The 15,309-nt window shown below is 37.8% G+C and overlaps 2 protein-coding genes across 17 annotated transcripts in view; both read left to right on the forward strand.

Moving 5' to 3' along the window:
- The window catches only part of SUCNR1 (succinate receptor 1), a 608,141-nt gene that overhangs the window by 405,488 nt on the left and 187,344 nt on the right, over positions 1-15,309 (forward strand). The window lies entirely within an intron of this gene.
- MBNL1 (muscleblind like splicing regulator 1) overlaps positions 1-15,309 on the forward strand; it is a 192,261-nt gene that overhangs the window by 166,876 nt on the left and 10,076 nt on the right. For 8 of the 16 annotated variants that reach the window (XR_014794113.1, XM_084873873.1, XM_084873871.1 and 5 more), the window contains 4 exons: positions 8,428-8,685; positions 9,827-9,880; positions 10,776-10,929; positions 14,997-15,032. Coding sequence is in view for 15 of the 16 variants with exons in the window: in XM_084873873.1 (XP_084729999.1) it covers positions 8,428-8,685; positions 9,827-9,880; positions 10,776-10,929; positions 14,997-15,032 (502 nt within the window). In the remaining variant the exon portion in view is untranslated. The remainder of the gene's footprint in view (positions 1-8,427; positions 8,686-9,826; positions 9,881-10,775; positions 10,930-14,996; positions 15,033-15,309) is intronic. The other 8 variants (XM_084873874.1, XM_084873878.1, XM_084873875.1 and 5 more) reach the window with 5 other exon arrangements.

Consider the following 15,309-nt stretch of genomic DNA (forward strand, 5'->3'; position numbering starts at 1 on the left):
AACTTAAGAAATTTTAAATATTTAAAAATTAGCTGATGCTCCACCTGTGAACGCCACCCACCCCCAGCCTTTCTGAGGCAAACCTTGGGCTCATAATGCATCATTGTTGATTGATTAACGGGAACCAAACAGACCATCTGAGATGAACTTTAGTGAATTAATTATTAATAGGAGATGACATTTAAAAAGCTCGAGAAAAATCTCTATTGAAATCTCCTTATTAGAATCTCTCTCTCAAAGGCTGAGCTCATGTGGTCAGGACTCTTCTAAACGAGTCCTCTCAGAATTTTAGGTAGTCTGTAATTGACTATATTTGGTGTGATGTTTGGTTATAGTGAACACTTAAGTCGTTTGGTTTTATTTTGCTTTTGGGAGGAGCTGCTTTGTGTATTTTGTCTGTCTTATTTTGCAATAGTCACAACAAAGGATGACTGTGGCGTTGACCGCCATTTCCTTTGAACCTGAATCCCCTTTCTCTAAATGCCTGGCGGTGGGGCAGCTTCCTAGCTCCTTCTCATTAACTGGATCTGATCCATTACAGCCTGTCAGGCTATTGCACTGAGGCTAAGGGGCGTGCCTTCCTGCTCTGCACTTGGGATTTTAGACATTCATATCTCCAGGTTATCTCCTGTCATGCTAATTGCACTCCAGATTGGAGTCTGAAGGACATGGCAGTGAGTGCACACACTTATTTGCTAATTGGCCACATGGTTAGTTATTGGGGTTTAAATCTATACCCTATTTTTTCCCTCAAGGAACTCTGGAGTGAATTTTGAATTTTTTTGGAGGTGGAAAAGAATGTCAATCAGTTAAAATCATGGCTGGTTTGTCCTGCCACTTCCTTCTTTTTTGCTACAATTTATTAGACAATAAATAAATTTAAAAATATCATAGATTTATCAGCCTTTTGGTTCTTGAATAATTGCTTGGGTGAACTGACATGTAGTTACAGCACCCAATGTGATTCTATAAAAAAAGGTTAAATTGGAAAGCAGGAATCCAAGGATTAGTGCTATCGGTGTTGCTAATTAGGTGAGTGAGCTTGGGTCAAATTTCTCATGCTCTCTGAACTTCACATTCCATACATAGAATTAGGGGATTGTACTAGATAACCCCAAAGATCACTTCAAGTTACAACATTCTGGGGGCATTGAGGGAATTTTCTTAAAAATTTTTTTTTTAATTATTTTTATTGATTTTGTACAGAGAGGAAGGGAGAGAGATAGAGTTGGAAACATCGATGAGAGAGAGAGTCATCGATCAGCTGCCTCTTGCACACCCCCTACTGGGGATGTGCCTGCAACCAAGGTACATGCCCTTGACCGGAATCGAACCCGGGACCCTTCAGTCCCCAAGCCGACGCTCTATTCATTGAGCCAAACCGGTCCCGACGGGAATTTTCTTAATTTTAATGCAAGCCACAAGCTTCTGAAAGTTTATATGCTGGGTCTCCCCCAAAAATGTATACACACTTTAGCAGCTGATAACCTAAGTTTAGAAATGAAATATATTTTAATAAACACTGCCTTTATAATCATTCAAAGTGTATGTATACATTTTGGGACACTGTGTGTGAGTGTGTGTGTGTGTGTGTGTGTGTGTAAAACACACACACAAACTTATACCAATATTCATATATCCATTCTTTGTTGGATATCTTTTAAAAGACTTTCTACATTGTAAAAGTCAGCTTTCTTGGTTTTCTTTAATGAGGAGCAAAAATCTTAAGTATTAGTAACAGTGGCTTTTAGAATTCCATATTGTGACCTTGGGATTTCTGTAATTTCAAAGCAGCTTTTTATTTTGAACTAGTGGTCCGGTACACAAAATTCATACTGTCAGGGGGAGGGGGATGTCCCCCATCCTGGCCTGTGCCTTGCTACAGTGCGGAAGCCCCGCAATCCATCACCCCAAAGATGTAGGCCTCTGCGAGCCTCATGTCCCTGGGCCTGGCCCCGGGGGCAGGGACGCAGAACTCAAGTCCCTGGGCCCAGCACCAGGGGCAGGGATGCGAGCCTCACACAAGTTCCTGAAGCTGCAAGTCCCCACCCACCCACACCTGCTTCACACACAGCCTCTTGCTGATCAGTTATTGCCCATGAAGGCATTATGGTCATTTGCATATTAGCTTTTTATTATTTAGATTAGTGGCCCAGTGCACGAAATTTGTGCAAGGGGGCGGGGGTTGCCTCAACCCAGCCTGCATTAATCAAAGAAAAGCAAACCACTGTCCACCTATTTCAGATGCTGATGAGGATAGAAGAGTTCCTTTTGGTTAACAGTATTATTTTTATATCAGCAGTCCATATGAAAAAAACAAAAACAAAAACAGACAAGTATTTCCCGGAAGGTGGACAAATGACTTGGCTTCTGATATCTTCAGCTAGAGTTTGTTTTAAAATAAGTTATTCTTGTACTGAACATTTTATTCTACCGAGGTAATCATGGCATGGGTTTCTAATTCAGGCTCCTGAGGACTGGGTGCTTGTACTCATGTTGACACAGAAGAAAAACTCGAGGCAGCATATTTTTACTAGAGGCCTGGTGCACGATACAAAATCAAGCACGGGTGGGTTGCTAGGCCAGGCTGCCAATCAGGGCCAATCAGGGCCTTCCTTCTAACTGCCAGCCAGGGCCTATTTTCTGTGGCTGCTGGCTGCCGGCCGGGACCTTTGTTCTTTCTATATCTCCCTCTGGTGGTCAGCACACATCATAGTGAGCGATTGAACTCCTTGTCTCTTGATGAAATTCCCAAGGGGACAATTTGCATAACACACACACACACACACACACACACACACACACACACACTAGAGGCCCAGTGCACAAATTCATGCACGGGTTGGGTCCAGCTGGCCTGGCCCCAATCAGGGTGGATTGGGGCAGGCCTGTTGCGAGGAGGAGATAGCCGAGGTTGGCTGGCTGGCCCACCCTGATTGGGGCCTAATCAGGGCCAGGCTGGTTGGGGTGAGGGTCTGTACATTATTGGCCAGTGGGCCCCACCCCCAATTGGGGTCGGGGGGGGGGGGGGGGGGAGTGGGGTCTGGACTGGCCATGGGGAGGGGCCATGGGCTGATTGGGGTGGTGGGGACCCAACAGGGGCAGGACCACAGGCAGTTGGCCAGCTGGCTCTGCCCCTGATCAGGGTGGCTGGGCTGACCTAGGGTGGGTTCAGGTAGGGGAAGGAGCTGCTGGAGGTTTGCTAGCCAGCCCCAAACTCTATTGGGGTAGGGCAGCGATCAAGGGCAGGGCCAGCTTGGGGGGAGGGGCTGCAGGCCAATTGGGGTGGGGGGAGCGCCATCAGGGGTGGGACTAGCTGGGGGAGGGACTGCAGGAGGTTGGTCAACTGGCCCCACTCCCCATCAGGCCTTTTCAACTGGTCATTCTGGTTGTTACAGTGTCTGGTTGCTGGAGATAGATAGATAGATAGATAGATAGATAGATAGATAGATAGATAGAGATATAAATATAGATATGATTTAAAAGATTTAACCCTCAGTTAGCTTTATGTGCCCTTTTTTGGTTTGTTAATAGATATCATATTTTTAATCGTATTTGATACCTATTAACAAACCAAGAAAAGGGCACATAAAGCTAACTGAGGGTTAAAGTGACAGTAAAGCAGTAAAAGCAAGCCTAGATTGGGATGATCTATTGAATATAAAATACATTCAGTTAAAAAAAATTAGAAAAGCAGCTTCTTTTAAAGTAAGGAATGCTTATTGTTAATGTTACTTTAATTATGTGTGTTCACAGAGGATATTTGGGTACTGCTTTAGTTTATGTAGAAAATCCCTAAGAAATCTTAAGAATTCTGTGCACAGAATTACATAGTTTACATAGTTTAAACATTTTTACATCTATAATAAAGTTTTAGAATGGTTCTTAAAAGTGTCCTTGCACCCCTGTTTAAACCATCTAATGTATTGTGTCTCTGTCAGTTATTTCTCTTGTGATTAGAGAGATAGCAGAGTTATAATTTGTTTCAAATAAAGGTTTGGACCTTGGTTAGGTCACTCAGTTTTGCTATACTACTCTTCTTTACCCAATAACACTAACATTTTTCCATGTTCCTGTTATTTAAGAAGAGTAATAAAAGAAACTACAGATCTGAACATTTTGGCATATTGATGAGCTTCTTTCATAGATATTTGTATTTTCCTGTCCTTTTGATTTGCACATCTGAAATACATAGGAATAAATGAATTAAAACATGGCAGTGGATTTAATGGAAAATTTGTTGTAGTTGGTCATTTATGTATCGCCAAATACGATTTTTTAGATCACATTAAGTCAAATTACACATTCTTATCTGTGTCATATGTAGGAATAGGCTTGTGTTCTCTGGCCTGATGCTAATGATGGGTTCTGCTTTGTAGATTTCAAAAACTCTTGTTTGTTCTTAACAGAAATCATCTGAGATAGACAAAATGGGTGTCTTTTTCTTTATTTTTTTTTAAAGGAAAAAAATGAGATTCACATAGACTAAATTTGTACAATTATTAGATAACAGACAAAAACTAGATATTATGTCACCAGGTATTTATCTTAGAAATTTAATTGTACAATAACTACCTAAGGTCATTTCCCTGAATCACCAGAATTGTAAAATGGGGAGATTTTAACCCTTTTGAATTAAAAATACAGATAATTTCTCTGCATTAAATTATATACTCATGACCAGTAATGCTGGGGATACTTATAAAATCATCGATTATCCAGTATTCTTTTTAATGTGCCATGCTAGCCCAAGCTTAATAAAAAAATAAAGTCCACAGTACTTATTGTTGAACAATAGGTATGTATATGTCTTTAAATATGCTCCTTAAAATTGGCCATTAGGTTTAAAATTACTTCCCAAAATATTAAAATGGACTAAGTTCCTGTTTCTTGTTATAATTAGCTTCTTGTTCCTGCTTTTGGATGTTTTTCTCCAAAGATGAGTCAGTTTAATATGTTGAGCACAAATCATGATACTGGAAGGGATCTTGCCTTAAAAGAACATGCAGTTGACTGTCTAGTTTTGAATAAGTTCAAACATTGCTATTAATTTCCTTAGACTCCCAAGGTCTTAACTTTCAGAGAACTACTGAATTTAATTCTGCTGCTGAGTTTTGTCGTGTTTATATGAAATTAGAGATCAAATAACAGAACTGTCCATTTTAACCAGGCACGTATACTGTGTTTTAAGCTATCTATACATTTTCTTAGTATTCTCGAGGAATCGTATAGATAGCTAGTTGAGTATAGGAATTAGAACCCCAATTTTTTTTTAATCATAAACTCTATCCTTTTTCCATTTTACCACTTCTATTTAATCAACAGAAGCAGCTTTATGGAGAATTAATTCACATTTCTTTGAGAAGCTCTTCTGATTACTTTTTATTTTTTATTCCATAGATTTTTCTTGGAAATAAAATGTAGTACTTAAATGTTTTCAGTGAATATCTTCATTGAAATGATGCTTTTTGCCTGGAGAGAACCTCTTACTTATTTTCTATGCAAATATTTAAAACTTACCTGATTTATATAACAAATCCTGCCTTAATACTTATAGAGTAAAAGACTCAACCAATATTACTCTTGATTGAGGTATATTATGTGTCTAGCTAAATGAATGGAGTTACTTTAATCTAGGTTTGAAAAGCCACTTACTGAACTATAAAAAGTACTTATACTTGTTCGTCCTCTAATGCCATTTCTGCACATTTATCCTTAGAAAATGGTCAGAAAATGCCTATGGTTATGAATAAATTCTCTGCAATATTTATGTATTTGGGAATATTGGAAATGATTTGGATGTTATCTGAAAGTTACATATATATTGTACACATCTTTCTGATGGAATTTGATGCAGCCATAGAAAAATGATGACTGTGGACACTTAGTAAAGCAAAAAATGTTTAATAAAAGCAGGTCACAGAGTAGGAGCTACACAGACAATTGCATGAGACTAGAAAAAGAACCATAAGGCTGTTAGGATTTTCAAACTTAGTTTTACCTTCTGTGTTCCAAATTGTACATGTTCTTATCCAGATTTAAATCACAAGATCAAATTTGTTGAAATTTTGTATGTCAATTATATTTTGCTAATAGAATTCTATATCTAAGAGATTTCTTTGGAGGATCAGCAGACTCTAAAGTTTTCTTGCATTTATCAGAGAAATCAGGCCAAACCAGCCCCTCTGGCCTGTAGCTCTCACAAGTACAGGTTTTCACAAGAGATTTTTACTTCTTTACTTTTCAAAGACAAGAATAATGGGAGAACAGCTATTTCAGTATTTTTCTTCTATAATATTTCATTTCCCATGTTTGTTTGGAAAAACCTTAAACTGAAGGGAAAAGAAAGAAGAGAGAAAAAGAGAGAGAGAGAGACATGTCATGCAACAGCATTTGACAAAATTATTTGAAGTTCAGAAAAGGGAGGCTTCAGAATAAATTCTGAACTAATTGCTAGTTACTAACTCTGCTTAAATAGTTTCAGAATTCTCCTTTATTGTATCCCGCAATCAAGTACAAAATTGTAATAAATCATTACAATAAACCTTTAAATGAAATGGAATAAAATAGGGTTATCAGTAACTTCCTAAATCATATTTATATTCATTTTTTAAGATCCTCACCTGAGGATTATTTTTTTTTTTTGATTGATTTTATTTTTTTAAGAGAGAGTGGAGGGAAGGAAGTGAGAGAAAAAAGAGAGAGAGAGAGATATGAGAGAGACACTTCAGTTGGTTGCCTCCTGCATGCACCCTGATCAGGGCCAGGGATCAAGCCTGCAACCTTGTCTGGGAATTGAACCTGCAACCCTTGGGTCCAGGGCTGATGCTCTAACCACTGTGCAAACAGGCCAGGGTCATATTTGTATTCCTGATATCTCTCAGATGTTCTGGCACAGAGTAGTTTATTCAGTGAATTTTTGAAATTAAATAAATTAAATTGAGTTGGTGAATAGAGTTGGCCCATTGGTAGTATGTGGAATACAAAGCTTTAGCCAGCTTGAGGTTTCCAAATAGTGCAGGATGTCTTTTCTAAATGTTCTTTTCAAGATGTAGCATGATACAGACAATAGGATATGAATATAATGGGGAAAAGATCTAAAATTAAATGTGATCATTTTATGTACACAAATCAAAAACAAGAAAAACCAAAACTCTGCTTTTTAAATAGTAACAGGATTCCCATTTTTCTTTCTCGCTGAACTCCAAAATAGAGTGCTTGGGTCTTTATTTGCTCAGTTTGTAAAAACAGTGAAAACTAAAAACCATTTCCTTGAAGCCTGAAGCAGGAACATGAAAATATTAAAAGAACATTCCATGTTTTAGAAGGCCCTCTTGTGGTAAAAAGGTCAAACTATCCCAAATGAAGACAGCTTTGGAAACCTGACAGGAGCAGTCACCATGGCAGACTTCATTAATAGTAATCATCGTAAAGAGTCAACATTGAGCAGATGAATGTGAAATAATCCATTTCACCTTTCCTCCATGGTCCCTACGGCAAAATTGAAAGACAGAAACCAAATAGAAAATAACAAAAACTAATCTTTTCCCACCAGCTTTATATAACTACCCAGGAAATTTTTAATGATAAATAAAATAAAATAAAATAATAGCTCCTGGCAACATTTTACTAAAAAAGCTATCGCATTTTGCTTTATACATTTTCCACTGGAGAGTGATTTCAGATTAGCACAAAAGTTGCAAAAATAGAACTAAGTGTTCCTGCCTGTTCTTCACCCAACTTACCTAAATAGTAACATCTTACATAACCAGAGAGTCATTTATAACACCAGATTAGCATTGCTATGCTGCTGTTAGCCAATCTATGGAGCATAATTGGATTCCATCATTTGTCTTAACAGCATCCTTTCTCTGACTCCAGAGCTGTCCAATCTGCGCCTTTCTCTGTCTTTCATGACCTTGACCTTTTGGGAAAGTACTGGTCAGTTGTGGTGTAAAACATCCTTCCATTTCAGCGTGTCTGCTGTTTCCTCGTGATTCTTTTCAGGTTATGCATTCTCAGCAGTCAGACAAGCCATGGCGTGCCCTTTTTTCAGTGACCCATAAAAGTAGGTACTTGAATGTGTTGTTACTGGTGATGTTAACTTTGATCCCCTGGTTAAAGTAGTGTCTGCCAGATTCCTTTACTGCAATATTCCTATCCCCCCACCCCCTTAATAACTAATAAATATATCCACATATTTTATATTAGGTGTTGAACATAATTGGTATCATAAATGCATTTTCCTGCTCATGGACTGAAAAGGAGGAATTTTTCAAGGGATTCTGTTCTCTGTCTGCCAATGATGGTTTTCCCTTTCGTCTGTGGCCTTCTTTCACCAGTCTTGCACTGTCGGTGAAAATCCTCACGACGAATTCGACTTGTTCCACGTTGACTGACCCTCTTGCACTTCGTGTGACCTTGTAGGTATGTCGAGAGTACCAGCGTGGCAATTGCAACCGAGGAGAGAGCGATTGTCGGTTTGCTCATCCTGCTGACAGCACAATGATTGACACCAATGACAACACCGTCACCGTGTGCATGGATTACATCAAAGGGAGATGCTCTCGGGAAAAGTGCAAATACTTTCATCCCCCCGCACACCTGCAAGCCAAGATCAAGGCTGCCCAATACCAGGTCAACCAGGCTGCAGCAGCACAGGCTGCAGCCACCGCAGCTGCCATGGTGAGTAGGCACACACCAGCCCACTCCTTGTTAGCAAAGTGAACCAGTGTATCTGATGACAAGCTCTTCATTTATTAACTTTTTATTTTTAATTTTTTTTGCTGAAGATATGTTTGTTCAGGTATCCCAGACAATGCCTAATGCAGTTACCGTTCACAAGAGTGAGGGTAACTCCTCAAATGGTTTCACATTGCTTCTACCTTTGGCCTAACTCTTAATACTCTGTCTTCCTCTGGATGGCAGGGCCTCTGACATCTCTGCTTTGTAAAGAACACCTGTCTCCTTTTCAGTTTAACGATATTGCCGTCTCCGGTGCTCTTAGGTCTACCTGCTATCTAATCAGCCAGTGTTCTCCTTCTTCCATGTGCTCTCCTGCACACCACGGCTCTTCTCTCTATACACATATATCTTGCATTTAACAGTCACATAATTTGAAACTATTTAGGGGGATTGCTTCCACAAAATTGTGTTTAGAATTAGCTGCAAGATTCGAACCACGTAGGCTCTCTGGATTGTCTTAAATAATATCGTGGCATAAACATAATTGGAAAAGGAGAGGAGCTTGACTATGCCATTCTCTAGAAAGGAGAAAAAGGGGAGTTAGAAATGGGATCATTTAGAATCGATATGGAACTAGTCTGAAGGTAAATTTTGAGGGGACCTCCTAGCTGATTTTAACGGGCCCATTCTTTGTTCTTCGCTTAGCTATTTTAATGTTGTCCCTTTCTACACATAAATATATGACTCGACCATTAAAATAGTCATAAAGCACAATAATCACGAGAGAGTTCTTTTCTGTGTTTGTTTTTTGGATACTTGAGCAAAAATACAGAAGGCTGACTCTCTCCTTCTCTCTGCCTTTCACTTTATTTTTTTTTCTGTTAGAGTACCTTGTTTGTAATTAACTACAAAGAGGAGTTATCCTCCCAATAACAACTCAGTAGTGCCCTTATTGTGCATGCTTAGTCTTGTTATTCGTTGTATATGGCATTCCGATGATTTGTTTTTTTATTTGTTTTTTCTCACCTACCCAAAAAAATGCACTGCTGCCCCCATGATGCACCTCTGCTTGCTGTTTATGTTAATGCGCTTGAACCCCACTGGCCCATTGCCATCATGTGCTCGCTGCCTGCTAATTAAGACTCAGTCGGCTGTCAAATCACTGAAGCGACCCCTCGAGGCAACCTTTGACCTGGTACTATGACCTTTCACCTTTTAGCTTGGCATGTAGCTTTGTTGTAGATACAAGTTTTTTTTTTTTTTTTTTTGGTAATCAATTTTAATATATATAAATATATATTTTCTGTTATAAAGTTGCAAAGTACAATGAAAAACTGAGTGTGGTTTCCTGTCAAAATTAGTGGAAAGACTATATAATCTAAGTACCTGGATGGATATCGTACAATGAAAGATTCTGAAAGACCAGCAGCCCACATTCAGTTTAACTACATTGTAGAACGTTCTAATGAAATACTTCAAGGACATAAAAATTGTAATTTTTGACTGTATATTTATGTACCTCTTTGGTTAGCATGGCTTTAGCGATAGAATTATTTACTTTGTAATATTTAAAGTTCAGTGTTGAAGAAAAAAAAAAACTTGCATGCTCGGGGACATTTGCATGTCTGGGTAGAGCGGGGGACGGGGCAGAGTGGGATCAGTTTTTATTTGACCTGTTTCATTCACTCAGTACAATTAACTATTAACATTGCTTATACTTGTCAATCCTCACGGAGCTCACAGGGCAGCTTTTTCTTCTCTTCCTAAATCAGTGGCTTCTCAGAGAAAGCCTGAAGCATTATGGGACTTAAAACACTTAACGCATTGTAACAAGTGCTCATGAACTACTGGGTTTTTTTTTTTGTTGTTGTTTTTGTTTTTGATAAAAAAATAATGCTTCCTTTAAAGCTTTTATCTTGCGTTTGTTTTTAAAAAGTTGTTTGTTTATTGGATCCCCTCCCCCCGTGGGTAGTTAAGTGCTCTGCTGCTTGCTTGCTCATGCTTCCTAACAATGTTAGCCTTCAACTGATTTTTCTTTTTTCTTTTTCTCTTTTTACTGGTATTTGTTTTTATACTCGTTCACTAAACAGGGAATTCCTCAAGCTGTACTTCCCCCATTACCAAAGAGGCCTGCTCTTGAAAAAACCAATGGTGCCACCGCAGTCTTTAACACTGGTATTTTCCAATACCAACAGGCTCTAGCCAACATGCAGTTACAACAGCATACAGCATTTCTCCCTCCAGGTAAGGGGTTTGAGTCTGTTTGTCCGTGCATCAGCCAATCCACGTAGAGTTCTACCGGTAGAGCAGACAAATCAGCCGTGCCCCCAGTGTGTTGTTAGCCATAAATAAGGTGGAAGGTAAGGTGGCAACAGTGAAAGCTTCTCGGAGGTGTCCCATGTGGTTTCCCTTAGAGACTAAGAACGGTAGCTTCACGAAACATGGATTGAAGATCAGTGATGTTTTATGTACTTATTTTTTGTTTGTGCAACTTGGAATTGAAATGTGGCGCTTCTTGTTTTTTGTTTTGTTTTGTTTTGTTTTTTCTTTCCGCAAACGTGTTGTATGTGTGCCAGGCTACTTATGACAATTGTCTGCTGTAAGACCCCTTTGCCTTCATGATTCCATGGAGTCCATTCGAATTCTTTGAAATGACACCTTTGCTTTTGATTTCGATTTGTCAGCCCTTTTGTTCTCAAGGTGGAGAATGAAAAACTGACAGTGTCCTAGGGCTCTTAAAAGTGCTCCCTTCAGTACCAATCAGTGCATGGCTTACAATCACAATTGATCCGAAGCTAATATTGAAATGGCTGTCATTGCCCAGTGATGATAACATTTATTCTAGAGTTTGTACCATTTGTGGTTTCAGTTGATTTCAACTTAGTCACATAAACACTCTAGAACTATCCACAAGGTTATGAAATTTAAAAACATAAACTAATCAGTCATTTACTGACCTGGATATTTATTCTAAGTCATTCTTCATCTACCTCAGAAAATACATATTAATCTCCTTGTAATCTGAAATTAACTAACCAGAGACTAAGACCATTTTCCTCTTTACCTCTTAACCTTACAAAAAAATATTACCATGAGTTCTGAGACTTACTTAAGTAATTTTTATCTTTTTATGTAAATTAATAATTTTTAATATTTGTGTTAAAGATCCAGACCCATTTGACACTATTGGCAGTGCATTAAGTTCATAATACCACTGGGGAATGTGATCATTTATCTTTTAATAATAAAAAAGAATAAATTATATTCACATTAATTTTCACTAAGCAATTTTTTATATCGTGCATCTTTGTTTTTTTTAATATATATATATATATATTTTTTTTAATTGATTTTTTACAGAGAGGAAGGGAGAGGGACAGAGAGTTAGAAACATTGATGAGAGAGAAACATCTATCAGCTGCCTCCTGCACACCCCCTATTGGGGATGTGCCCGCAACCAAGGTACATGCCCTTGACTGGAATCGAACCCTTCAGTCCACAGGCCGATGCTCTATCCACTGAGCCAAACCAGTTTCAGCATATATCATGCATCTTTGGAAATTGGCCATCCCCATATAGAATATGTAGTAGCATCCAATGAGCTAGAATATTCCACTGACTGAAATAGCCCATGCTCTAGACACCATAAGTAAACCATATTTGTACTCAAAATAATATCTATCAAATTGAAGTCTTCCCATTTTCAAAATCATTTAGATCTATAGGATATTTTTATTTTGTATTCTGAGTTGAAAATCACATTTATCTTATTCTTTATAATATTAAAACATATTCCTCAAGATATGTAATTTTCCAGAGATTTCTGAAATTAGTCTTTTTGCTCTTCTTAAAATTTCCATGCCCCTAAATTTATACTGTCTCAAACAAATAATCCATCACTTTTTCTATAGCCAGATTACTAGATAAAATTTCAAAGAATTACACCTAATACTTATCAAAATATACCTAAATAAGCTTGAATTATCACATCTAAATTTGAACCTCCAACCAAATCTCCATTATTTCTTTTTTCTCTTCTATTTTTTCTTCTCCTTGAAGTAATTTTAACTATGCATACATCTCACTTAATAAATTTTTCCTAGTTGTTTTTCCTATATTGTCATAGAGATCGATTTAAAAATTTAATTTAAAAAAGTCCTGTAATTAAAGTAATGCATTCAGAAACACACTGTTCTGCCATACAAATATCTTTCATAGGGGAAATTTGAAATTGACAACTACATTCATTTAAATTTGATCTTGTGCTGAATATTGGAGGAAAAAGAATTTAATTGGCTATTTGTGCATCATTCTAAGTAAATCAAATCATTTGATGTTAAAATGGACATGATCATTTCAAAAGTGATTTTTGTTTTTGGTAAGTGGGTCCTACAGCATTATGTCTTCATATTTGTAAGTTATTGCACCCTAGCCAGTATTTTCATTGCTGCCTTATATTTGCTGCAATCCCCTCCCCAAACTGTGTGCATTGGTTATAATTGGTAATGAGGAAGATAACTCAAACTAAAATTCAAATAATAAAAGCTCCAGGGTTTTAGAGAGATAGGGTGAGGTTAACTCATTTTCAGCATGTGCAGGCTTAATTATGCATGGGGTGAAATATAGGAGGCAAATTGCAGCATAATTAAAAATAAGAAATTTAAAACATAAAACCTTTGCAATATTTCAACTAGGTTTAATAGTCCTAAAATACCATGTTATTCTTTATCACTCATCCTTTCACCCTCACCCCTCCCGTTAGAGGACAATGTTTTCACAGGATCTAGACCCAGCTGTACAGTATTCAATTTTGCTTGCTCTACTGTCTCAAAGTGACGTCTCTGTTATTGCCTGTTTGTTTTTGTTGTCTTTCACAAGTCTTTGACCCAGTAGCTGTAGCAAATGGCAGAGGTCTTTGGGTGTCTTAAATAATGCCTATCGCTGTAACAGAACTCCACCTGAGAGGATGCCTCCTGAGCTCCATTACCAGGTTTAATCACGATTACTGTGCCCTCAGTCTCACTGTGATCACAGACTCACTGCAGCTGTCCCAGGCATGCCCGTGGAGTCCTCAGTGGCTGTCAATGGCAGCTTTGTTTTGTAGGGCTGTCTCTGACAAGACATAATTGGCAGATATTTTTCTAACAAATATTCCTCCCAGATGCTGCTAGTATGTAAATAGGAAGTGCCAAGATTCAGATAGGAGTGTAAAATCATTGGAAATATTAAAATCTAAAAGTCTAAAACAATCTCATAGAAAGAAGAGCGGTTCTGTAGTTGAGAAGGTACCCTGTACTTGGTAAAATAAATTAGACTTTTTTTTTTTTTTTAATGTTTATATGTCACAAAGAACAAGGAATATATATGTACTGCTAATTTAACATCATGGTCGAGCAATTGTCAACATCAGTGCTAACACCCCATATGTAATGTATGTATTTTTATTATCTCCCATTTAGGGTTTTTACGGCAGTCTAATTACCAATTTTTGTGGGTGAAATTTGCTAGAATATTTGGTATTCCAAGAAGTACTAAGGGCCTAAAACCAGCAAAGAAAACTAGTCTGTTTTCCCAGGTACCAAGTAAACCAATTTGAAACATGAAAGTATCCCCCTCTAACTATTCTTCCTGCATTGAAATTCCAAGCTCAGGCAGTACAGAAAGTTCACTTGCTCTTTACCCATAATTCATTGCTTTGGTATCCCTCCAAATCAAATTCCCACGTGAATGATCACAAGCTCTTGCATGTCCGTGTGGTTGCTGCTACTGTGAACAGGAAAGTAAAGCCAAGGGAATGAGAATGAATGTTTTGGTTTCCTTACATTGTTAAGTCAGTCTTGTGCATTGAATCGTTCAGCATTTTAATAATGAATAATACGTTTCATTATTTAACATGGGCTCAACATAAAGAAACTGTTAACGAGTTCATATGTTAAAGTCAGAAATGGCAAAGTGGCTGCAAGGTGGCTAGTCACCAGGTTAAAACAAAACAAGCGACAGTATTATTTTTTAAAAGAATTAAGGTGGTTTAAATTTCCCCCCAAAATACTCGTATTTCATAGGCAGCAAGTAGGAGAAACCAAGTGTACCAGCAGACAGTTGAACTGGCTTTTATTCTTCACTCGAGACTAGTTCTAATTGATCACTATGCTATTGTATGATTTGATTGTGCTGACAGTTACATGCCACTGTTCCCATAATAACAATTTTTCTTCTTTGTTCAAATGAATTTCCTAATTACACGTGTGATGGGATGTTTTAATTCTTTTCCCTTTCAAATCCACCTTCCTGTTGCAATGCATGATGGGCAGGCTCAATATTGTGCATGACACCCGCTACAAGTGTTGGTAGGTGCCAGCTTTGTTTCTTGATTATCTTAAACCTATGGTGCACCTCACAGCCCCTCAAAATCCACTGCTAAGTTTTAACTTTTATCTATTGGGCAAGTCCATTTCCCTTTTACTAACACCTGTCAATTAAATGCCATTTTCTATTTAATTGACACGGACTCACATAAATGTTTTCTTTACACACAACTTTCCTTTAGTCACCTTTGGTGGATTTTGATTGGACTATGAGTTCTAGTGTGTAAACAAATCTATCTCATAAAATGTAATATATTGT

This window comes from Pipistrellus hanaki (assembly GCF_964339955.1).
Source record: "Pipistrellus hanaki genome assembly, chromosome: 2".
In the NCBI taxonomy this organism is placed as follows: Eukaryota; Metazoa; Chordata; class Mammalia; order Chiroptera; family Vespertilionidae; genus Pipistrellus; species Pipistrellus hanaki.